Source organism: Pelodiscus sinensis, chromosome 16 (genome assembly GCF_049634645.1).
Source record: "Pelodiscus sinensis isolate JC-2024 chromosome 16, ASM4963464v1, whole genome shotgun sequence".
Classification (NCBI taxonomy): domain Eukaryota; kingdom Metazoa; phylum Chordata; order Testudines; family Trionychidae; genus Pelodiscus; species Pelodiscus sinensis.
The window spans coordinates 16973123-16999962 of record NC_134726.1 but is presented as its reverse complement, the minus strand read 5'-3'; the positions used below and the strand labels follow the sequence as shown (position 1 = coordinate 16999962).

Sequence of the window (26840 nt, the reverse complement as noted above, 5' to 3'; positions counted from 1 at the left end):
TTTGATTTTTTCTGGCCTATATTGCATTCGTTGTATAGAGAAGTGAGTCTTAAGAAACTGGTAAAAGGATTAGGGTACAAGAAAGGTTTTATCTAGTAAACTGCTCTCTTCAAGTATCGGGGAAGTGGCAGCTCTCCCGGCCCCCGCCCTCCAAGCACCATACAAGTTCCCCCTTTGTTCAGATCCTGCCCCCATTCCATTGCGAGCGGAGGGGAGGCCGGGAGCCAAAGGCGCGGAGGAAAAGCAAAGCCAATGCAAACTGGAGCAAAGGTCGCTGTGACTTTCTGGGCCCTCCCGAAGAGACGCACGGAGGGACCTCAGCCCAGGCATCCAGCGCTGTCTGAGACACCTGCCTCCCGCATTGCTCAGTCCCTTGCCTCCCGTCTCTCCAGAAGGGCGAGACACGTGTCCGACTGTCCCTGAAATCCCCCCCCCCCGGGTGCGGGCAGCTCCTCCCTCCCCCGGGCACGGGCCAGGCGCCGCAGTTGGGGTGGGGCCGGGCCGCGACGGACAGGTCGGGGCGAGGAGGGGGCGGAGCGGCTCGTGCACCTTGCCGCGCGTGTGGAGCACCCTGCTCGCCGAGGCCCGTGTTATGTAAGCGAGTGGCGGGCAGCAGCGGCCAGCGGCAGCGCCAGGGGGCTGCTCTGGCGGGGCGCGGGGGTGCCGACAGGCTGCGCGGCGCGGCCAGAGCTCAGGCGAACAGCCCCCGGCAGGCGCCTTGCTAGACGGATTTCGCTTCCTTCGCCCAGAGCCGCGCAGCCGCCCCTTTGCATCCCGCCCGCCCGCCAGAGGGAGTCTGCAGGGAGCCGCGCGCCCCGCGGCGGGACACGTCTGCCCGGATGCCCCGCGGCTGAGGCGCGGCTCCCTGGGCGCCCCCCGTGAGGGCGCGAGTTCTCGCCTCCGACGCGCCAGGCGCTCCAGCGGCGCGCGGGAAGGGGGCTCCCCGGCGCCTGCCCATTTCACCAGGCGGCGCGAGGAGCGTCTGCCGGCGCCCGCTTCTCCCCGGCTCTGCGGCGCCCGCACCTCACCCCGCCCGCTCTCCCCAGCCCCTCCGCGCCTTCCCCCCCCCCCGCCCTCCCCGCGGCGCGCCGCTCGCTGCTCCACAAGTGCCGCTCACTTCGCTGCGCTCCGGCAGCTTCGCGGCTCGGCGGGAGGGGAGGCTCGGCGCCCGGCTCCTGGCCCTGCCCCTGCCCGCGCCGAGCAGGCTGCCGCAGGCGCGAGCGGGCTGAGCGAGCGCGTGGCCCCCGCCCGAGCCCTGCATGTTGGGCTCCTGGCGCAGCGCAGCAGCCAGCAGCTGGAGCGGCGGCGGCAAAGCAGCGCCCGGGCTGGGAGGCAGGATGAAGGGCTTCCTCCGGCTGGCCCTCGGCTGCTTGGTGGCGGACCTGCTGACGCTGGTGTGCCGGGCGCAGGAGAAAGCCGGCCAGCACCTGGGCAGCATCGTGATGCTCTCCGGGGGGAACCACTCCAGCCTTGGGGAGCACGGGGACGCCTCAGAGCCCCCCGCCACCCCGGACTTCTGCCGGGGCTACTTCGACGTGATGGGCCAGTGGGACCCGCCGTTCAACTGCAGCTCGGGGGAGTTCATTTTCTGCTGCGGCACTTGTGGCTTCAGGTTCTGCTGCAAGTTCAAGAAGACCCGGCTGGACCAAAACACCTGCACGAACTACGAGACGCCGGTGTGGATGAACACGGGGAAGCCGCCTGCCCGCATAGACGACCCGCTGCACGACCCTACCAGGGATAAAACCAACCTCATCGTCTACATCATCTGCGGGGTGGTGGCGGTCATGGTGCTGGTGGGCATCTTCACCAAGCTGGGGCTGGAGAAGGCGCACAGACCGCAGCGGGAGCACATGTCCAGGTAAGGCTCAGCGCCCTCCCCCACCCCACCCAGGGACGATACCGAGCCCAGGTGGCCCTGCTGAGCAGACAGCTCTCGCCAGCCAGGCTATAACAGACCAACTTTGGAGAGCTTGGCGCCAGGGCTACCCCAGCCCCGGCTGCTGACTCGAAGGGCCGGGCGCCCAGGAGCACCGCACAGCGTTCCTGAGGTGCCCAGCCGCGAATCAGTTTTCAGCCTGCAGTGCTTGCCCTCCGCCCCGTCAAGAACTGTTCTGGGAGATCCTGTCTATAACCGGAACAGCCCAACAACAAATGGGGATTTGAATTAGCCTCAAGAGGGGCTGCGGGGCCCCCCCTGCCAAGGTTTTTACTTCTCAACAGGAGGATGTAAACAAATCCCATCCTTCCCTCTCCCACTGCAAAATGGTGTTGACAGGACTTTCCCTCCCCCATCTCCTTAAAGTGTGAGAGCTCTTTGTCCTGAAAATCAGGTTGGGAGGTAGAGAGGAAGAGACCAAAAGGGACCTATTGTGGAATACCCAACTGCTAAGGATTCTAGCCTTTGATGTAACACAGCTGCTGCATCTTCTAGCCTTTTTTCCCCCAGTTGCTACAGAGGCAAAATGTAACCAAATATGGAGCATACAAAGTCTTTGTCGCTATGTGTTACACTCTGTATGTCCACAGGGCAATGGCTGGATTACATCAAAGAGAACATTCCCTACCTAGAGTGAGGCAAGCTGTGTACTCTCCTACTCCAGGGTAGGTAGTGGGCAGTTGCTGGTGGGTAGGCAAGTGGGCAGTTCAGGACACAGCCCAATTGTTTCATACTCTAGCACTTAAGAAAAAAGTGTCACAGTACTTAAGAAAAAAGGGATAACATATTTGTCCAGTTTTCAGTCTGTCTGATTCATTATGCTAATCCCAGACACAGGAAAGTAAAACAGATGGGGAAAGACATTTTGCAGATTTTAAAAAAAGGCAAATAGCTCCATTAAAGAATCTAAATTGATTCCAGCATTGTGGTCAACTTTGGAAATGAAATACAATTGTAAGGACGCCTTCTACCAGACATTCAGTATGGCAGAAGGTTTTCTATCTGTCTGCCTGGTGGTCACTAGCAATGGAGTAATTCACAATCACAGAGCTTTAAATCTTGGCTCAGGAGTTCAAGAGATCCACTCAACACCTGGAGTCTTATTTCTTGTCCAAGTTTCTGTATTGCTTTGTGATTAACAGCCTCCCCTGAAATGAACAGAGAAGACACCAAAAATAGTGCTGTGAATGCATCACCAGTTCACTAGCAATTATTTGCTATTTATATACTGTCTGATATGGATTTCTTTTTACTACTGAGGAGCAAAGCAGACCACAGAATTTTTAGTCAACACTACCTGGCAATTTTAAGAGAAATTGACTTTGTTAAGCAGGGTATGAATAGAGAAACATTTAGAGAATCTCGACCCACTAAATTGAGAAAAGAATATATGAATCCTGAAAAAATATATCACCATGCCATGGGTCTTTTAATCAAAGCTGTGGTAAAATAGCTTGTTCCAGTTCTGTAGCATCTACATGCAGGTAAAACAGCTGGTGAGTTTAGGCACTTTCTTTAAAAAACAACAACAACAAAAACCAAACCAAACACATGACAGAGAGAAGGTGAAAACAGTGCATACATCTCTGTTCAGCTTTGATTAGATCAGAAAGCCACATTTCCAGTATTTGGTTTAAAAAAAGCCCTCTAAATGGATTTATATATATACTTGCTCTCTATCAGATACAGGTATAAAGAGTTTTTAAATTATATTTCTATTCCAAAACCTATTGATACAGAATAATCGGGGATGGAATATCATTCCAAGTCCTTTCAGACATATATCTATATAGATTAGATTGAAATGGGGCTCAGAAAGGACAGTTGTTGCCCAGATTAGTGACTAGTCAAACTCATGTGCTTTTTTATTCATAGATCTCTTAAGGTAGGATTGTTTCAGAGGTTATAGGAACCTACAAGAGTCAGGATGCTAATGGAAAAACAGACTCCCACTCAGTGCCCACAATGAATATTCTGCAGCTGTTGGGAAATCGCTACAACTCTTTTAAAAGTTCTCATCACAAACATACAGGGTGAAATTTTCAAAACCATCTAGGGAATTTGGATACTTAATTTCATTTTTCACACAGTAGCTGAGATTTTTAGAGGCTGCCTAAGGGAACTAGAATTCCAGTTCACTTTAAAATTAATAACAATCTCATTGTCCTCAACCCATTTAAACCAAAGCATTACGTCTTGGCTTATGTCAGTGTTTTGGAGGAGTAAGAAGGGTGGTAGAGCGCTGCACAAAGTTTTGTAATGTAATTATAAGTACTTGCTGAAAACATTTAATAGTATCAGTAATAAGACACTCTGTATCCTATCTGGATATCTGTCTTCTTATATAACACTAACCACCACGAAGTCTACAAAACATGAACATAACTTCCTCTCCTCTGCCTACATTCAATTTCATTTTTTAAAACATGTAAATTATAAAGCCCTGGTCATGAGTGAATGAGTTAGGCCATGCTGAAATGATGGATTTAATGTTAGAAATCCTGGTTAAAGATTTTGCCCCATTATTTTTCATAGAAGTAACTTGCTCAGTTTCCATTGCTTTATTTTAATCCAGTTTGGCCGGTAACGTGAAACAAGCAAAAGCTGATTTGCCTTTTTATTCCCTCATTTGACAGTATCTCGTCTCCCAGGCCAGGTTGAGAATATGGCTAACAAGGAGGGACACTATTGCTTTAGTTTCCTTACTAGCTAATGGATATCTGAAACACTCAGATCCCTTTATCTTTACAAGTACATTCAGGTAAAGAATGTATGACATTCAGGAATACAACATACTGGTGTGCTTTTAAAATGCCTGTTTTATTACTAATGACCAAAACATGCAAACCCTTATTTTTCATCACATTACATTGCTGAAAAATGTTTTTATTCTGAAATTTTGTATATGCTGTAGGAAATAAGAATATTGTCTAATTTAGGGGCAGACCATGCCACTCTTACTGATCTTGAGTAGTACTTTTTATGCAGACACTCCATGGATCTACTCTGGCAAAGTAAGGTACTTATGTGAACACGGGTGATACAATCTGGCCATTAGAATTATCAGGCATGATTTCTTTTACCATACGCTGCACTCTGCTTGCTGTTATATGAAGATGTTTGTTTTGAAATAAAATGGCCATTTTGAAGATTTTTAAATTATTTGTCAGTTAAAATGCAGAAAAAAAATTGACAGAGTAAGCAGATTTATTCAGAAAAAGTAATTCATACCCTTTTTAGGGATGCTAACTAGTTCCTGTAGTTTAGACAAACAAAGCCAAATGTGACCCTTGTAACATTTTAATATACTGTATTACTGTCTGTGTAGATTATGTTGTTGAGTGAAGGTGGAAGATGGTGTGTGTGTGTGAAGAGAAGGATGGCTGTAACAGTATATGCTTCCTATAGGATTCTAAAGTATTGTGTATTCCTACCTCTTTGTTTTCTTTTGGTAAGTTTGTTCAAAGTTGAGAGAATTTAAGTGTTTTTTATCCATAGGCAAAGAAGGAGAACTAGTGCCCAAGAAAGAAATATAGTGTCCAAGAGGAGCATTAATTCTCCCTCTGAATCTTCTAGCTCCTATGAAGATAGTTAGCTCCTATGAAGGTAGTTAACATGAAGGTACATATGGTGGTGGGCAGAAGGCTTATGATTGCACCCCTTCTGAGGTAGCAGTGTTCCCAGGTGAAATGGAGAAATTGGGTAGCTGTGGAGAGGAGTCCTTTTCCCAGGTTGTTGTCCGAGGTTGCAGTGTATGTTCATTAGAGCATGAGGGTCAACAGGATTTTTAGGTTGCAAAGCTAAATCCTTTTCTGCCAGATAAATATCTTCCTTAAAGAATGAATAGGAAAAGAACCCCCAAAAGTGATCCTTGTGGTTTCTAAATAGACTTTACCTCTCCTTCACACAAGGGATTTTTCAATAAATAAAAATGCAGAATCATATACTGCCCCATTTCACATGGGAGATACCTACATACATCAAGAACAGCAAAGGGCCTAAAGGCTAAAGTCTGTACTTTGATAGCTCCTGTTTTCATAACTTATATGTTAGTGATAGTTTGAAAGCAGCCTCCTGAATTTCTTATGAACCCACCTGAATTCTCCCACCCTTAAGAATGTGCTGATTTTCCAAAAGGAGTATGCTTGGGGCCAAAAATAGTCTGGATAGCCAAAATGCTGAAATCCTTTGTGTGAAATTATTTCCCAGATTGGTTTTGACCCACTTTTGGAAGCAAAAAAAAATGACAACTAACCTTTCATGAAATCACATCTGCGTGAGCCTCTTCAAGCTTATAGCCATAAGGGAATTGCCTGGCTAGATATGCTTTATAAGGTCTTAAAACAACATTACAGATCCACAGAGCAAAATCTTACAATAAGAGATATCTTGAAGATTTGTGACACTCTTTAATAGCTTTTGGCTGATCTGATTGGTTGAAGACATTGCTCCATAGATGTATGATTTCCATCATTATCAGTGTGGAGAAACAGACAGTGTGTGTGTCTGATTTGAAGATTATCTCATTCTTAGTATACATTTTCTTAAATAAATTAAATGTGAGGCATATGTATAGTGCCAGAATTATTTATTTCATTCCGTACTGAGAACTGTAATAAAACCTTCTAAAGATATTTGTAAGATGACCCCATTCTATATTTTAAAGCTCAATGGAGATAGAATACAGACGTGAAAGGTAAAAATCTGATAGCACGTGGAATGTTATTTAGAGTATATAATGAATACTCATTTCAGTAATATTAAAGGCAATGGAAAGGCCACCTCTGAAAGACTGATCTATCAGACGTGAGAAATCTACGCATTATGAGGTTATACCATTTTAACTCTCAGAATCAAGGTGAGACCTCTCCTTTGCATTTCTTCATTTCCCCAAAATGTTGATAAATACAAAGTAATGCATATTGAAAAACATAATCCCAACTATATGTATAAAATGACGGGGACTAATTCAGCTCTTTCCACTTAAGAGAGATCTTGGAGTTGTGGATAGGTTTCTGAAAACATCCATTCAATGTGCAGCAGCAGTCAAAAAAACAAACAATGTTAGGAATCATTAAGACAGAGAATATCTTATTGCCTCTACACAAATCCATGGTATGCCTACATCTTGAATACTATGTGCTGATGTGGCCACCACATCTCAAAAAGATACCTTGGCATTGGAAAAAGTTCAGAAAAGAGCAACAAAAATGATTAGGAGTATGGAACTGCTGCCATATGAGGAGAAATAAATAAAGCTTGGACCTTACAGTTAGAAAAGAGGAGACTAAGGGGGGATATGATAGAGGACTATATTATCGTGACGGGCGGGGAGAAAGTAAATAAGGAAAAGTTATTTACTTGTTCCTATAACACAAGAACTTTAGGGTTCACCTAAGTATTTCTCGTGTGTTTTAAACACAAGAAGTATTTCTTCACACAACGCATAATCAATCTGTGGAACTCCTTTCTCTAGGGATGCTGTGAAGATGAGGCCTTTTACAGGGTTCAAAAAATAATTAGATAAATTCATGGAGGACAGATCCATTGATGGTTGTTAGCCAGGATGCACAGGAAAGGTGTCCTTAGCTTCTGTTTGGCAGAAGCTGGTAATGGATAACAGAATGGACCACTTGATGATACCTGTTCTGTTAATTCCCTCTGGGGCATCTGGCATTGGCGACATCGGAAGACAGGATTCAGGGCTAGATGGACCTTTGGTTTGACCCAGTATGGCCATTCTTATGTTATCTTATGTGTCCAGTTGCGTCTTGTATTAAATCTATAGTGCTGACATAGACAATATGTTTTGTATAAAAAGTTCTGTATACATTAATTAGATGTGAGTGCTCTCCCAGCTTCAGTCCGTAACTTGTTTTCAAACTGTGATTTCTAATATAATCCCTTCCTTTCAGGATCATATTGCACATACTTCTGTGAGATGGCTGCTAGTGGCCTTTTTCTAAGCTATGTAAGCCAGCTCTGCTGCTCCTGCTGTATAAATATTGCTTCATATTGAAGTATTGTTTCAGTATCTTAAGTAATTTTGGTTACCTTCTTTACAGTATCAGCAGATTGTAACACAATTAAGAATTTGTACATAACTTTCTAATAGCACAAACAAATCCACAAACATGAGGGAACATATTATTGAGTATCTTTTGTACACCGAAGTACTGTATGTGAATTTTATGAGCAATATCCATCTCAAGATTTCTTTATATTTAGCCCACACATTTATGTGGCGCTACTGTTCAATATTTCAATATAGCAACTAGGAAAATAAGTCTCTGTCATACTGGTTCAGTGGAAGAGCTGTACTGCGTTCACCTTGACTTTCATTAGTGAATGTATTTATTTATTAATATATAAACCAGATGCTGTAGCTAGGATACAGTATACAATTTTACACAAAATTAAACTATACTAGGCACAATGCCTAGTAAAAACATCCACTCTCTTTAAAAATGACTTAAATGACTGGTGACAAAAGGAGGCAAATAATGATCAGTGAAGTTCAGAACTGAATAGAAAGAACTTACACTGAACTCTTTGCTTAAGGGCATGGTTTTTGCAGGGGACTAATTATTTTCTATGGCACAGTAGTTAATCAGCTACTTATATGGCATATACCTAGTACCAGTCCTGTTTCTATTGAAGTCAGTGACAAAACTCTAATTGACATCAATGGGAATAGGATTGGAGTCCTATTAAACTGTGACTCTGCAGTACATATGTTGTAATGTGCAGTGTCAAGAACGAAAAGGACCAGAGTACATTGCAACTGCATTATAGTTTTTGCAGAAGATTTATTCTAATCGAGTTTAATTTTTATTCTTTAGGGCTCTTGCTGATGTTATGCGACCTCAAGGTCCTTGCACAACAGATCACATGGAAAGAGACCTAAACATTGTTGTTCACGTACAACATTATGAAAACATGGAGACAAGGCCACCTGCAAATAATTTACGTACGTTTTATTATATTTTATCACTGTTTTGCTATGTGAGTGAATGAGATTATTTATGATCAAATAAGAGAGGACATTGTTTCTTGTAAATCAGAAATATTCTTGCTGTATTATTGAATTACACCAGCGGTTCTCAAATTGGGATCCACAGATCTTGGGGGTCTGTGAGGGTATTCCAGGGATCTGTGAGTCATGTCCATGGCCTGTAGTTCCACTGATCAACTCCTCCTTCCTTTCAGGGCTTCCTTCACACTCTGGAACAACTGTTCAGCAGTGTGTTAGAAGTGCAGGGTGAGATAGGGTATACTTGGGGCAAGGGATGGGGCAGGTGTTGGGCCTTGGGGAAAGGAGTGGAATGGGGTTGTGACTAGTGGCTGAGTGGAGGTTGAGCGCTCCCAGGTCAATTAGAAGCTGGCTTGGGGGTCTACAAAAATTTTTTAAATCAAAATTGGAATCCTTGGTTTGCTGAAGTTTGAGAATTGCTCAATTAGACTGCATCATGGCCTTTACATAGGCAAAATGGCATTTTCATCTAAACTAAAGTTAAATTATTGCATTTATTTGGTGATGGCTGACATTTCATATCTCTGTCTCTTTTTTAAAAACACATTTTCATTCAGTTCTCAGATTATGACCTACTCAGTGTTTCAGTGTACTTGACAGAGAATATAAACGTAGCAAAATTTACCCTATGACTTACAAGATGTTTACTAAGGCTGTAAAGTCCAAAAAGAAAATATTCTATGTAAGTTTTCATACCATCTCACCATCATAATGTCTGAATACTTTCCAGAAATGTAGTAAGCAGTGAGCAACTGGCATTTGTCACATATCTTTCTCTCCTCATTCTCCCTTTTTCTCTCTCCAAAGGGATAATTATGGGAGGGTTGTTTTACTCTAGTCTATTTTATTTTTAATTCAGTTTTTAAATATTATGTATTCATTTATTTTGTAGCAGCCATGCTGTGTGCTCGTATTCTAGAATCAATGTAATAAAAGTGCACTTCAAACTTGGTATGGAATGTGACAAGGACTCAGGCGGCTCTTAGATCCTACGTGTGCTTGTTCCACAGTGACGAACAAGCCCCTGAAAAAGCTTTCTCCTGCACAGATTAACTTGCTCTTTTTGCTAGGCAGGTCTCTATGTATATGTAATCAAATTCAAGATGTTTTTGAAAAAATAGCATAATTCAGAATAGCAGGCTACAATGGAAAATTTCTTTCTATGTTGTCTATCTGCAATGTGCATGCTACTGCAAAAGTATTATGGATTTGCTTCTTGATGTGTTTTAAGTATGTTTAGATTTATGACTATTTTTTTATTTCATATGTCTTTCTACAAATATGTAGAGTTGACAGTTTGGCCATCTTTGACCTAGGAAATAAGATATTCTTTGATCATATTGTACAACTGTTTTGAAGCCATATCATATGATCTTATAGTAAATCTGGGGTGGGGAGATCTAAGTACACAGACAAATAATCACATTTCTCATAAATATTGCTCTTTGGGGTAGTTCTGGAGGCTTGGTGTACTTCTGTGGATACTAGGTATCAAGAGAGAGCAAAAGATCCAACTTGTGATGAAACTACTTATGATGTACAATGAAGCCTGGCCTCCAGTTATACCACTTGTACACATGCCTGTGCTGTTTACCTGCAACACTGAGAGAGGAAAGTACAGTCCTTTACAGAAGCACTCCTCCAGACATCTAATCAAAAATATTCCAGCTCCCAAAAAGGACTCATACTCCAGTCCCAACCAAAGGAGCTTTAACTGCATGAAGCACATATGAGCTTTCAAAGGTTTGGTAGAATGTGCAGTGTAGCTACTGCACTTATTCTTGTGCTCCATATACCAGTTCTGTGCTGTTTGGTCTTTGAGTAAAAGGAGAGGCATATTCTTCCTGTGATCAGGTGTTGAAGGAGGGAAGGTTAATAGTGGTAAAGCAATTAGGTGCAACCCCATTCACCCCCCCATATGTTAAAATTATGTTAAGAATCTACGTTACAGATAAAAGCCAGGAAATGCACAACTTCTTATTTCATTGCTCATTTCTGGGTATTTCCAAAATTTTTACATTGAGCATTGACAGACAGTACCTTATATACTGCGGTATATAAGCACAATACAGCTGATCTTTATTCATCTCATATTTTTTGTATTTATTGATTTTAGGCATCATGTTTAATGAGAGTTCATGTTCACAAAACTGGGGTCTGAGTTAGTTTTTTAATGTTTTAGTACCTTAAGCTTTTTGGGACCAATCGTCAACTGATGTGAGATGTCATAGTTCCATTTGCATTTAATTCTCTTTGTTTTTTTTTCATGTTATATAAAGAAATAGAAATGAAATCTGGAAGATATGCAGACATTGGCATGCTATTCCTGTCAGGTTTATCACAGAGTTACATAAACAATTTTAAACATGTTTATTATGTAATTTATAACTCCTCATTGTTTTTGTGCTATTATAAGTCATGAAAATGCATACTAAGACGAAATGGGATTAAGCCACTCAACAGAATTAACTGGTGCTTTAAAAGCAATTGCATTCAGTTGAGTGCATATGTATTTAGCCTGTAAGGTACAGAGTGAAATCTTTTATGAAAAATATTTATGTGACTCAGCAGAAGCCAGTTTTCTAAGTCCAATATCTTAGTTATTTGAAATATTTATGCTAATATTAAAGAAAGAAGCAACATTTTAAAATATGTTTTTGCAAGCACATAAATCTGAAACTTGTATATGGTTCATAATTCTATCACAAGTTACTACGTAAGCAGAGCAGATGAAGTGGTACAAACTTACTGCACCAGCTGATGTTACTATAGTAGTAGTGCTTTTAAGTTACAACCTTTGAATACCTCAAACTGAGACTGAAAATTACTGTCACAAGTTCTCTGAAGTCCATCCCTCTTCTATTGTTCCATGATGCAAAAAGGCATGGAGTAGTTTCATAGCTACTACATACTTTTTATTGAAAAATTCTTTAAAATATATTAAAGATTATTTGTTGAAAGCAAAGTATTATTCAGAAGTGTTCTAATTTGAGCAATTATTCATTTGCTCTTTCTGATCTCTTGAAATGTCACTTTGCTGATGCTGCCAAACCATACCAAAGCTGTTTCAGAAAGAACTCTTATCAACATGAAAAACCTTGCATGAACTATGACATGGAAAAAGACAGTGCTTAAGTCTCTAGACCACATTTTAGTACAGGAAAAGGATTTTCTAAGCAACCTGCAGTTAGCACTGCTACTTGCCAAGATTAGGAATCCAACAAGTTAGGAGTTATTTTCCCATTTTAATTATAAAAAACTATCAGGAATGTGTAAGTGCAAGTGATTTGACAGTACTAATATGAAGGATGTATTTCGTTTTACTGTAGTATGTGGCCAGTGTTATAAAGGCCAAGTTTTGGACTCTATATAGTGGTTATTATAAAGGAACTTCAGTGTATTGAAAAAATTGTGTTTGCTGATACATTTATTTGTTCATAACTTGTATATTTTACAATTGTTATTCTAGACAACACTGATAAGACATTTTTGTGATAAGTACATTGAAGATTCAGGTTAGCTTGTGTTTCATTTGGGACACTGGATATTTAGAAAAAGGATGATTCTTTTGAAATTGATGGAATTTCCATTGACTACTCCATTAATCAATAAGGAAGGGCAGTTTCAGTGCTCCTGCTTATTGGGTAGTTGACTGGTTGACTACTCGTTTACATCAGCTTGTGTTTTAAAATAACATGTTCCATAAAGCTGTACATGTTGGTCAAAACAGTAGCCTTAGAATGTGAACCTGTATACAATATTTTATCTGTTTGGTCTACTTCATGCTGCTCATGGAAGATGCCATTTGAAGGCAGAAGAAATGTCCCCTAAAGATCTCTTGCCACACTACCTTAATCCAGAAGCTAGCAGGAGAAAAGTTGAGGAATAGAGGCAAATGTTTGATAAACCTAAGTCTGTGAAGCAGTCTGGGGTGGTAGTAATGGTGGAGCAGGAGTCTGCATACACATTTCATTGATTTGGAGTTGAACAAAGCTATTCGTATTTTTAGTGGCTGCTTTAGCCACATATTAACATCTAATTATTATGTGCTGGCTCATATAGCTTCCTCAAAACGTTGATGAGATGCCATTATTCTTAAAACAGCAGGAGGGGCTAGGATGGATGAAAACCTGCTGTACATCAGGCTGATAATGGGTGTAATAAACAAGGCACACTTCCCATAAGAAGACCTGCCTGGCTCCAGAAGAAAACATTCACATTTGCGGACTTGTTATGACTGACTTTGCAATATCTTTTCATGATAACCATTCATGCACTCATGTCCAGTGCTGCCATCCTGATGCCAATCTGGGATGATGAACAATGGCTTATCTGGGTCAAGGGCTAGAGACAGGTATGCTGATGAATTGCAGAACCCCTAACTTACATTGGTTAGCAGCCTGTTCAGCATAGTCCCATGCTACAGAGTGGAACAGCCAGAGTGGCTGTCTAGTGCAATAATTTGGCTTAGCTCACTCTTCAGTGGCACTGAGAGGCAGCACTACAGATGATTAAATGCATGGTGGAGGTCTGAACAATCATAAGATTGGAGAGTGGGCTACAATACCTTGCTATACTTGATTCAGCAGTGAGATGGCTGAAAGATGAACATTTTATCTTGGGATGAATACAAAAGAAGTTGTCAAACAGTATTCAAAGGATGCTGACATTCTGGATAATCATTGTATTGAGACCTCCTAATACAAAACAAAACAAAATAAAAAAAAACACCTGATATTTTGCATGAACAGTCTTTTTCTGTGGAAAAATGTGTGTTTTTTACACCCCCAAGAACATGAAAACTGATAACTATGTTTTTTTCAGTGAAAAGTCAATTTTTTCTGAAGACGGAAATCCCAGCTCTTGTAGAAATCTAGCAGTAAATAACAAAGTCATCAATAACTTTCAAGACCTCTTTTGAAAGGAGCAAAATCTGAGGTTCCATGGAAAACTGTGTAGCTTATGCAGAAGTGCAATTACTGTCACTGCATATACAAATGACAACTTTAGTGGACAACCATCCAACCAAAATTATGCCATTTTGAAAATTAAGTTTTCAATTTTCAGTGTCACTATATGACAAAATTCCACATTCAAATATAAGATAGTGACAGATTGACATTTTAAAAACAGCCAAATAGCCTCAAATGCACCTTGCTCTTAAACAAGTAAAAAGTGTATCAAAAATTGACAGAGTAAAGGAAACATGGTCTAGGAGCTAAAGCATATTGTAAGGTTCAGGAGTCATGGGATCTATCTCCAGTTCTTCCATAGATGTTACTATACGATTACTGTTTTATTTATGTGAAAATAATTTCAGAGGGCTGATCTGCCAGCTAATGGTGTAAGTTTTTTCTTTTTCTTTGATGCATATAAAAAAAAATGGAGAAACTCTCAGGTTTGTTTTATTGTTATTATTGCAGCATTTTCCCTTAGGTGAAGTATTTTGAATTTTTCTTTGTTACTTTAAAATTACCTGCTAGCAGTTAAATACGTACCTTTGCATTATAATGAATTGGGTCTAATATGAAGAAGTAGGAAGTGCACCACAAATTATGTTTACTCAATACCAGGCATATTAATGGAGTGGATTAGACTATATGCACTTTAAAAAAAACCAATGACTAACTATATAAAGTTTTTGCTTGTTTTGCTTTTGCTCCGCTTATCTGAAGAAGTGAGTTGTACCCACGAAATATATATATATATATATATATATATACTTGTTGGTCTCTAAGATGCTAGGAACCACTCGCTTGCTCCCAGAGAAAGTATTACTGTGGCCACCAGTGACTCCAGGATTAACACTTATATCAATTGCTTGATATTGGCAATTGTGAGTATTTTCAGCAGTTGCCTGTATTTATTTAAAATGCCTAAGCAATAAATAAAACACTTCTTTGGCAAATGAATTACTTTTATGTTTAAAAAAAAAACACATTTGCAACAAAAATCTTTACTTCAAATGATTATTAAATCCTGACATGTTTCTGCATTATTTTTGCATAAGCATAAATCTCATTGTTTATAATAGGAAATAAGCATGCAGGCATCATGAAGAGACTACATTTTAGAGCAGGGCAAAAGGTTGCTACTTTTGTAAATGGAAGGCCATTAAGCACCAATAATATATAAACCAAAATGCAGGACAATGTAGCACTTTAAAGACTAACAAGATGGTTTATTAGATGATGAGCTTTCGTGGGCCAGACCCACTTCCTCAGATCAAATAGTGGAAGAAAATAGTCACAACCGTATATACCAAAGGATACAATTTAAAAAAATGAACACATATGAAAAGGACAAATCACATTTCAGAACAGGAGGGGGATGCGGGAGGGCGGGGGGGGGCGGAGGAAGGAAGGTCTTTTACATCTGCACTTGAAAGGGAATCCTCTGAACTGTCATTCATGTTAAAATTCGACACTCTCCAAAGAGGATTGAACAAACACTTGAACTATCTTACACATTATCAAGATAGATTTCCCAATTATCACCTCTAATACCATTAACTCACAAACATCCCACTCTCCCCACCTCTAATATCGTCAATTCACAGACACTTACCTTCCTTCCTCCCCCCCCCCCGCATCCCCCTCCTGTTCTGAAATGTGATTTGTCCTTTTCATATGTGTTCATTTTTTTTAATTGTATCCTTTGGTATATACGGTTGTGACTATTTTCTTCCACTATTTGATCTGAGGAAGTGGGTCTGGCCCACGAAAGCTCATCATCTAATAAACCATCTTGTTAGTCTTTAAAGTGCTACATTGTCCTGCATTTTGTGTTCCTATTGGCCACAGCTTCTAACCAGTGGGATATGCGGAGTCAGCACACATGGGCAAAGGTAGCACATGGAGACAACCCTCCCTTCAAGTGGCTGCAGGAATGTGCCATTCACTTCTGGGAATAGCATGGAGCAAGAGTAGGCAGGAAGCCTGCCTTGGTCCTGCTGTGCTGTCATCAGTGGCCAGAGGTCCCTAGGCCCTTTTAAATCCCCCGGGCCCCTGGGCAAGAGCTCCATTTGCCTCCCAGATCGGTGGGCCTGACCATCACCAAAGGAGCACAGTATTTTTTATTGCTTGTAGTTTCTGACTGAGGTTAATACCACAAGCTGCATTGTCACAACTACCTAGAGACCATTTTTTAAACTACTATAAATTCATTTCCAGCTCCTGACTTCAGTTTAAATTATGCACATACAGTGGGATTTCAAAGCATTTGCAGGTTGCTGAGGGGATTTTTGTTAATATAATTGTGGTTACAGAATTGAATATGAGAACTCCAAGCCTCCCATGTTGGAAGCAAAAGCTTCCAATCTAAAATTACAGTAAGTGAAAGCACACTTCATTGATCTCCTACATGGATTCAATCAGTCATTATAACCCACTGTTTAATTAGTTCTGAATTTGTGTTAACCACTTTCTGTTAATCATTAATATACAATGTAACTAGTTTACAATTCATATTTTAGCAGAGCTATATTATAGTGATTTATAATAAGACGTTATGAAATTTTCTAAGAATCAGTAAGCATTTTCAAGGGAATTAATTATTATCACAGTGCAGAGTAACTGCTCTTGTATTCAATTCCCTCACCCCTGTGATACAGCTAGGGTACCCATTCTCAGGCTGCCAGCACCTTAGTTGTCACCTTTCTTGGTCAGAGACCTCTCCCTACTTACCATGGTTTTCCAGGTAATTCCCTGTCTACTTTGTTCTCGCCAGCAAGTCAGATCTGCATAAAAAAGACTGCATCTGTGCTTTGCTTATTCTTCAGTGGGTGTAGTTATCCACAGGTAAGTTACTCCATAGCTATTTCTAAGCAACCATACTTATTCTGAAGGTAAAAGCATTGCTGAGAAAACATAAAAACAATAAAGAACCTTCACAACTGCTAATAAGCTTATCAGAGATCACTCCCTAAATCCAGTGGGAGCTCTGGTAGGAGTTAATCCTTCCTGCTCTTCCCTAAGAATTAGTGCCCTTTCCTTGGATGGAGAGTCTAGCCTGTTTGCATGGATCAGAATGAACGTCCTGAATCACTTTTAACTTAGGCTATTTACATGAAAAATCCTTTTTTGTTGTCCCTGGAAAAATGAGTTTGAATCAGTTATAGATCAGTCTCTCCTGAAGGTGTCATAATCTGAGTGAATTTGTCTAACTACTCCAAACTGCTCTTAGTTTTTAGAGGACTGTGATCCTTTTCTCCCCTTTGAATTACATTCAGCCCCTTCAATACCACATGAACATTTTTATTTTGTTTAATTAAGTAGGAATAAAACTTAGTAAGGAATAACACTGGGATACTGCCAGATATTGTCATATCTATCACATTTAGAATCTGAAAAGATCTCCTCAGTTTATTGTACTTAGAATCTGAAACAGGGGCGGCCCTGGACTAGCTGCCAGCAACTGGCGCCCTAAGCGAACCATGCAATCAATACCCCCACCTCCAAACCCCTCAATGATATTGCGCCACCATTTGGCTCCTCATTTAGCTTGGCGCCCTAGGCGACCACCTAGTTTGCCTATATGGACGGACCGTCCCTGATCTGAAAAGATCTCCTCAGTTTATTGTGGTGTAGGGAAGTAGGATAAATATGTCATTAAAGTGTAACTATCTTCCTTAACTTACATTCCAATGTTAAAAGCAGAAGTATGGTCTTTAATGGTGGTTTATAAAATTGGTGCTCAATGCACCATGGTGACATTGTATTGATAAGGAGGGACTGGAAGTTGGAGTGAGGGCAGAGCTATGACAATTCACTGAGGGCAATTCACTGAGGATTTGCCCCCAATCCAACCATAAGGCCACTAGTCTCAGAGATTTACCCATATAATTAGCTAGACACAGTGAATCTTGTTGACATTAATGGCATGAATTGCAAACAGTTAAACACAGATGTAAATCTTTGAGGCCTTTGAGGGTGAAGGGAGAATTACAGGAATGTGTCCTCGGTATGAAGCTGGTGCTGTGCACCAAAAATTGCTCCAGTAGGCTCCATGGATTTTTTCTTGAATTTAAAATGTTTCTTGTCAGCTATGCTTTCCTTGGGAAATAAGTGAGAACAATATTATGGGTGCTGTTTTTTGAAGAGGTTATCACATTCATTTAGGGCTGGATTCAAATCTCATTGAAGTCAGTGGAATTTGAATTGAAGCCATTTGAGTTTCCATAGGCTTAAAGCGCATGTCTAGACTATGTTTTAATTTCAAAAAAGGATATGCAAATTCCGTGGGAATTTTCATATCTTCTTCCGATCACTTTTTCAAAAGCAGGTCTTCTGAAAGTGAAAGTAGTCTGTATGCGGTTTTTTTTTGGAAAAGAAAACCCTTTTCAAAAAACTGCTCTTCTTTAAAAAGGGGTTATGCGTTTTTTGAAAGTTTTTTTTCCCCGAAAAAACTGCATCCAATCTACTTTCACTTTCAAAAGATCCGCTTTCAAAAAAGCGATTGCAAGAAGAAATGCAAATTCCCGCAGAATTTGCATATCCTTGTTTGAAATTAAAACGTAGTGTAGACATGCCCAAACTGAGTTGTGACAATTTATGCCAGCTGAGGGTCTGCTTGTGTGACAGGGTTTGCTACTCATTGCTAGGTCACCTCCTTTGGCTCATCTAAGGATTAACTCTCAGCTAGTCTGGTTCACCATAGTTTGGTTGCTTACTTGTTGTCTCCCTCTGCAATCACGTTACGGATTCTTCATTATGTGGGGTGCTCTCTCCTCACGGTTTGGTGCTCTGGCCAGGTCACTATAGTTTTCCCCTTCTGGGGTATCAAAGTCTCTCTGGACTAATTGTCTCAAGCAGTCTTCAGCTCCACTGTTGAGACTATGCCACTTCCCTAGTGCCTGGTAGATGAATCCAGGCCTACCCACTATCCGAGTTCAGCCTAGCAACCCTATGACTAGCAACCATAATCTGCATAATTCCAAAACCTGGGGCTCCTTCCTTAGTCTCCTCTTTAATTTACCTTATTGCCGTGTATGTTACCACATGAGCTTCTCCCGATCCCTGCAGCCTCTTCACCTACTTTTGGATTCTGGCTAGTCTATAGTCCAAGTGAGGATCACAGAGCTAACTCTCTGCTTAGACCCCCTCATCTCTTGCCAACTCCCATCCTCTCTGGGGAATGGTTACCGTGCTGTCTTCTATTTATGCATGTCCCAGCTCCTCCCACACTTGGGCGTCAACAGTCACTGGGCATTATCAGTCCTGATGCTTCTCCAGGTACAGCCTGTCACAGGATTAATTGGTCCTTTTTATCTAGTTAGGCTTTGTGTGATAGAGACCCCATCATAATGCCCCTGTGTGATCACTATCATTAAAAACTTCAGAATGTGTAAGAAAGGTCCTTTTTTTGGCTGTCTATTACTTTCTTTATTGTGCAATCTTAAAATATTTTTCTCCATTTGATAGATAATCATTTGTCTTTAGTATGCTTTTAATTTTCAGATAAATTTGGCATATTTTAATAAAATATTTAACAATGTAAAAAGGTATTTGACAGAGCCAGAGTCATAGTTAATTATCACTGATTTATTTAATTTTGTGGTAATTAAAATTATGGTATTAAAAATTCTTTTCTTAAAAATCTATTTAGCATAAATTTTACAGTTTATAATGCAGTTTAATTAAAAGATTGAATGTCTCATTAATAAAACAAAAATTGTTCTCACAATTGAAGAGATGATTGTAATAACATTGTATTGTAGTGTATACAACTACAAAATTGGAAAGGCATAGTAAAGAACAAGACTCATCATGCTGTTGTTCATGGCACTTCTGATGTATTTTCATACATCAGAATTTGAATGTATTTGAATTGAGAGGGCACTCCCATTGGTGCCGTAGTCCTGCTTCTCATGAGGAGCATGTGCTCCTTTTGACCTCCCACTGTATAGATAGTGCCAAAATGTGATTTAAGATACTTGGACTCCAGGTGCGTAAATAATGTAGCTGGAGTTGAGTATCTTAAGTTGACTTTCCCCTTTAGTGTAGACAAGGTCTCAAACTAACATTTCTTAGAGCATAAGCTTTTGTGGATAAAATCCAGTTCATCAGATGAATTAGAGTAGAAGTTACAGAAGCATGTAAGGGAGTATATATAAGGGAGAAGTTGCTATGTTAATGAAGCTAATCAAGTCAGGGTGAAAGTGGATCATTCATAGAATTTGGTGTGGAGATGTGAATATCCAGGGAGGAGAAATTGCCTTTGTAATGCATTAACCAGTTGAGATCCTTATTTAGTCCTAAAGTGATAGTGTTGAATTTTCAAATGTCAGCTGTGTCCCTTTGTAACCAGTTTTTGAAATTATTTTGTAGAAGGACACGTGTTACTAACTGTTATTCCTATGTTGTCCACTGTTCCATTGAGAATAACTCAAAATAGTAAACATTTGGGACTAGCTTGACACTTTACAAGCTATATTTTTATTTGTTATATCTTAATGTGACAAATTCTCACAGTTTACCCCTTTTCATGATTGCAGAATCATGTACAGTTCTTTGACAGTTACTATTATTATAACTTTACTTGGGGTTGACCAACATTAGCAAAACACTGTTAATAACAATAATTGTTTGCATAACTGGCATCACTGTTTCATGTATATTAAAATCTGTAACATCTTGATTCTTAATGGGAAAGTCTGAGTCCACCCAACTTGTCACTCTGGAAAAAATTTGGACTCTGATTTTCTTAAAATGGAATGTACAGCTTTGTAAAGGACACAGTATTATGGCATGAGTCACCTGGTTAAAAGGCAGGCAAAAGGTACCTTTCATTTCTAGTGCTGGTTTGCCAACAATGTCATGTGTAGAAATTGCATGTGCCATTTATATGCCAAAATATAATGTTTAGTTGCTAGCTGAAAGCTTAATCATCTTTCTAAGCCTGTTAGATCCCAACCCTACCCCTATGTTAGTTGTCTCAAAATTCACAGCAATAGTAAAGAACATTGATATATTCATATGCTGGTTTCAGTCTTTAGACACAAGGCCAGATTTAAACTGTTGCAAGCTGCAGCTGCACATACATCTTTATCATTCTGGCCAAGTGAAACTTTGATACTAAATATATGGTTTTAAAATATTGTTACATCCTGTAAAATCTCTTTTATTACTTCATCTTTTAATCCATATGTACTAACTTTATCAGCCTTGCATCCATAGTCAGTTGATCCAAGATAAAAGTAGTGAGGTTGGCTGCATACATTAAAAAGCTTATAGATACACTTTGCAGCATTACTAGGCAATTACAAATGCTATTCTGTATAAGGAAACATTTTTAAAAAATTCAGTTCACAAAATTCAATCACAAATGTATTTTCAGTAGCTTTGTTCCATTTAATGTTTGCTGTTTCGTATCATAACTTGTCTTGAAATGTACATGTCAGTGCTGACTCCAGTTTCATCATTATAAAATAAAACCAAGGAGGGAATTGAGTATGTTTAATATTTATGAAATGGCTATATTGTTGATAGGGATAATATAAAATATAATGAGAGCAAATTTCCACAGCTGATTCAAAGCTACATTAATAATCATTCACAGATAATTACAATATCGATTCTCATATATTGGTAAGTATAATTAAACTTTAAAAGGTTACATTATATTTTTTTGCTACTATATCACTTCAATATTATTAAAACCTTTTAAAAGAAGGAATGTTATTTGTGCTTTACACGTAATTCATATTTGAGCAAGCATCCAACTCTAAGAAATGTAGTTGCCTTGGACTTTTATTATTGGCAACAAGAAGAAAAAACTGAAGGTCATATATATGCTTCTGATATTGACCTTACAATTTCTAAGATATATTCCAAGATTATATCATTCTGTTTCAGGATCATATCCTTGACACTTCAAAAGAGAAGTCTGTGTGTGTATTATTATTAGTAGTAATTATATACTATTTAGCTTAGGATAATGCCCCAAACCTGCTAGACGATTACCAAACATAAGAGAAGAGATGGCACTTGCTGTGAAGAGTTTACTATAGCTGCATAAGTTCATAATTTGTTTTTTTACAACTGTAAAAGGCCTGATTTGATTAATGATTTGTTCTTATTCCTCTGTTGTTTTCTCAGTGTGTTTTCCATGCATAATAAACCTCATGTTCTTCTTTAATAACCCAGAAATGCTGTCTTTTCTGCTGTTGTTACCTTGTCTCTTTCAGTGATTAGAAACAGTATTTGCTGAAACGGAATTATGTCTTTATCTAGAAAGTTCAGGATCTCAAAAGATAATCAGAAATATTCCTTGGTGGTCCATCCTGGACAACATGCAAGGCAATATATCACAAAGGTACTCTGCTGGCTCCATCATTAAGTCATATTACTGACTTCTGGGCACTCAGAATTAATTTCCTGATCCCCACATTCTTTTGTGTAAAAAACCCCTCTTGTGCAAGAGCTGTTCTTCCTCATTTTTTCAGGAAAAACAGCTCTTGCGCAAGAGGGGATTTTTGCGCAAAAAGGAGCCATCTACACAGCTCCTTTTTGCGCAAAAGCTTCTTGTGCAAAAGCGGCTGCTAATTAATTATGCAAATGAAGTGTGCGATATTTCAGGCTGCGCTTCATTTGCATAAGTTTTTCCGGAAGAAGGCTACAGTGTAGCCGTAGCGTAAGACAGACACAACTTGACCCACCTTTCTTAAGGCTGGTTCTTCGCAAATTGCTTGCACAAGATCCAGATCACATGCTTCTAGCCGGTGTGTGGTAGCTTGTAATTTAGTTTTATACACTATGCGTAAGAATTCCCATACTAGGTCAGATCAGTGGTCCTATTAATCCAGTGTCCTGTCTTCCAGGAGTGGCCAATGCCATATGCTTCAGAGGGAATTAAAAGAATGAGAGCAATTATCGATCACAGTTGATGTGAGGAATTCAAATGAGAAAAAGGAACAAAGAAGGTTTATTCCAAAGAATAATATAAAATAGTAAAAGTAGAGTGGAAATTACCAGATAAAGAGCTAATTATATCCTCTAGAGAAAGTTATTATAAAGTCCAGGAAACTCCATTAAGTTCAGAATTTTCTTCCAATTCTCCAATGAGAAGGGAGACACAGAAATCTACAAAGGAAGCAAAGTATGCAATTTCCAGATCTTTGCCACTCTTGGGATAGGAAACCTCAGTCCTGTATGGGTTGGCTTCTCCATGCTTCTCCTCTTGGGAGTATGGCTCCTGTAGGAGCAGTACACCCCTTAGTCAGATAAAATGTGTAAAATGTACTCCTTTGAGGGGGGTTCCAGGCATGGGGCTTGATTCTTTCACACTCTCAGAGAAGATGGTTACAGTTTAATCCATTTCAGGTAAAAGTTAAAGCTTCAGTCTGAATCTTTAACTCATGCCATTGGCATAAAGTCTCTTGGGGACCGTACACTGGTGAAGAAGCTGATATACAGGCAGTCCCCAGGTTATGTACAAGATAGGGACTGTAGGTTTGTTCTTAAGTTGAATTTGTATGTAAGTCGGAACTGGCATCCAGATTCAGCCGCTGCTGAAACTGACCAGCGGCTGACTACAGGAAGCCCGAGGCAGAGTTGCTCTGCCCTGGGCTTCCTGGAATCAGCCGCTGATCAGTTTCAACAGCGGCTGAATTTGGAAGCCTGGGACAGAACAGCTGGGGCGCTGCTGGTTAGGTCCCCGCAGCGCCGCACCTCAGCACTGTGGGGACCAGCCCGGCAGCACCCCAGCTGCTCTATCCCAGTTGTCCCCAAGTCAGTCCCTGCTGAAACTGATCTGCGGCTTATTCCAGGAAGCCCGGGGCAGAGCAACTCTGCCTCGGGCTTCCTGTAGTCAGCCACTGGTCAGTTTCAGCAGCGGCTGACTTGGGGATGCTTAGGGCAGAGCAGCTGGGGTGCTGCCAGGTTGGTCCAGTAGCGCCGAGGAGCGGCACTGTGGGACCAACCCGGCAATGCCCCAGCTGCTCTACCCCAGGCGTCGGCGGCGAGAAAAGCCTGGTCTGCTGGGGAGGGAAGGCACACTAGCTGCGCCCTCCCCAGCAGACCTGGGAGACACAGGTGGCGGGACCGCTGAGATGCGCTGTGGTCCCGCCTGCATCCTCCGCGGCCGGAGGATCCCGCTACCGGCGTCCTCCGAGGCTTTGCTCCCCATCTCCCTGGTCTGCTGGGGGGGGGGCTCCCAGCAGACCAGGGAGACGCGGAGCGGCTTTTCTCGCCCCAGAGGATGTGGGCGGTGGGACTGCGGCGCATCTGGGCATCCTGCTGCTCGCGTACTCCGGGGCGAGAAAAGCCCCGTTCGTAACTGCGGATCCTACATAAGTCGGATCCGCGTAACTCGGGGACTGCCTATACTGGAATTTGCCCTGCCATGTGCTTTTGTCATGTTCCTTCCCCCCTCTTACAGCATGGGTGAAGGGTTCCAGTGCAAAAGGTGTTAGAGCCAGCAGGACAGCTATCAGAAAAGCTGGGCTTCCACCGGCTTTAGGCCATACATGGCATAAACTGAACTTGGTGGACTACAGGTTGGATCTCCCTGATCTGGCATAGTTAGGATCTGAGCAGTCCTGAATGACAGAATTTGCTAGAACAGGGGAGGTGTTCCATGGCATGGGCCCCAAGCCAGCCTGTCCCCTTCTTCTGGCACCCTCTACTTTCTCCCCTGCTCTGCTGCAATGAGAATATTTTTGTAAGACCCAAGTAAAAATGCTCCTAGATCAATTTCAGAATAACTATTGATTTGCTGTACTGTATGAATTAGTTTTTTTAAAACTCAGCCCTCAAGACTACAGCTTCATAAAGCATTTCTAAATATTATGGGTCATAATATTATGGGGTCTCAGCCTCACTCCAATCCCTTACTGTCACTAATTAGTGTCAAGGGAGATTAGAACAAAATACAGGACTATGTAGCACTAACAAGATGGTTTAAAGACTAACAAGATGGTTTATTAGATGATGAGCTTTCATGGGCCAGACCCACTTCCTCAGAGCAAAGAGTGGAAGAAAATAGTCACAACCATATATACCAAAGGATACAATTAAAAAAAATGAACACACATGAAAAGGACAAATCACATTTCAGAACAGAAGGAGGATGCGGGGGGGGGGGGGAGATAAATGTCTGTGAGCTAATGGTATTAGAGGTGATAATTGGGGAAGCTATTTTTGTAATAGGTAAGATAGCTAGAGTCTTTGTTGAGACCCCCGCGTAGAGTGTCGAATTTTAGCATGAATGACAGTTCAGAGGATTCACTTTTAAGTGCAGATTTAAAAGGCTTCTGAAGCAGGATGCAGGTAATTAAGTCGTTGAGACAGTGTCCTTTCTGGTTGAAATGGCAAGAAACTGTTTTTTCTTTGTGATCCTGTCTAATATCTGTTTTGTGGGCATTGATCCTTTGGCGAAGTGTCTGAGATGTTTGTCCAATGTACAAAGCAGATGGACACTTTCGGCACATGATAGCATAAATTTCTGGATGCTCAGGAATATGTGTTCTTGATCTTATAACTTGCTTGGTTAGGTCCAATAATGGTATCAGCAGAGTGAATATGTGGACAAAGCTGGCAACGGGGTTTGTTGCAAGGGAAGGTACCAGGGTTGGTATTAGTGTGGTATGTCCTGTGGTTGTTGGTAAGAATCATCTTGAGGTTAGGTGGTTGTCTATAGGAGACTATGGGTCTGTCTCCCAGAGCCTCTTGGAGTTTAGTATCCTGTTCCAGTATAGGCTGTAGTTTCTCGATAATGTGTTGGACAGGTTTAAGTTGGGGGCTGTAGGTGATGACACGTGTTGTTCTATTGTTGCTTTTCTTGGGTCTGTCTTGAAGTAGATGGTTTCTAGGTATTCGTCTGGCTCTTTCAATTTGCTTTTTTATTTCTCCGGGTGGGTAGTTGAGGTTTATAAATGCTTGGTAGAGATCCTGAAGTTTCTGGTCTCTGTCAGTGGAATTAGAGCAGATGCGGTTGTATCGAAGGGCTTGGCTATAGATGATGGATCGTATGGTGTGTGCTGGATGGGAGCTGGAAGCATGTAGGTAACTGTATGAGTCAGTGGGTTTTCTGTAGAGGGTGGTGTCTAATTTTCCATTGTTGATTTGTACTGTGGTGTCCAGGAAATGGATCTCTCGTGTAGAATGGTCCAGGCTGAGGTTGATGGTGGGGTGTAGGTTGTTGAAATCTCTGTGGAATGTCTCCAATGTTTCTTGGTCATGCGTCCAGATCATAAAGATGTCATCGATGTAGCGTAAGTAGAGAAGCGGTAAAAGGTGACGGGAGTTGAGGAAACGTTGTTCTAGGTCAGCCTAGGGAGATTAGGGTATTAGTAATTTTTTTTGACGGGGAGCTCAGATCCTGTCCTTTCTTGTCCTTGGTGCAGTGAGTATGTTACAGGTTTACAAGGGGATGGCATGTTGGTGTCAATTGAGCAAGAAGTGTGGCCTGTGTGCCAAGTGTCTGGCAATTCCCATTTGCTGTATTTTGGTGTTCCCTAGGCTGAGGCTGGGCAGAGAGTCAGGGAACTGTAACTCTCTTCCTAACAGCCCCAGTATGCTGCACCCCAGCAAATGATTAATTTCTAAGGATTATTTCTGCATTTGTATAATGAAATGAAATGTTCTTCTAAGCTGCAAGAACAGAAAACAAAGTTTCTGCTGTAGTAATCCAGTTTTCTTTTAAAGTTTCAAATTAATTTCTAAATAGCAAGTAGGACTACGAGGAAATATTCATTATCTATTGTCAATAACAAGCCCTGACCACCATTTCAATTAGAAGGCTTTTAAGATTCCAGCCTTCACACCCTAACTAAATTAATGTTAAAAGGTTTGCTTAATTAAATAAGCTCTAAGAAAGCTTTTTTTAGCAAAATCATTTAAATACGCAGCTGATTACTTCTTCTTTGGC

The 26840-nt window shown here is 40.9% G+C and overlaps 1 protein-coding gene across 2 annotated transcripts in view; it reads left to right on the top strand.

Moving 5' to 3' along the window:
• Positions 1-603: 603 nt before the first annotated feature.
• SHISA9 (shisa family member 9) overlaps positions 604-26840 on the top strand; it is a 353976-nt gene continuing 327739 nt past the window's right edge. For both annotated transcript variants that reach the window (XM_006131457.4, XM_006131456.4), the window contains exons 1-2: positions 604-1861; positions 8782-8909. In XM_006131457.4, the coding sequence (XP_006131519.3) occupies positions 1260-1861; positions 8782-8909 (730 nt within the window). In that variant the 5' untranslated portion in view covers positions 604-1259. The remainder of the gene's footprint in view (positions 1862-8781; positions 8910-26840) is intronic.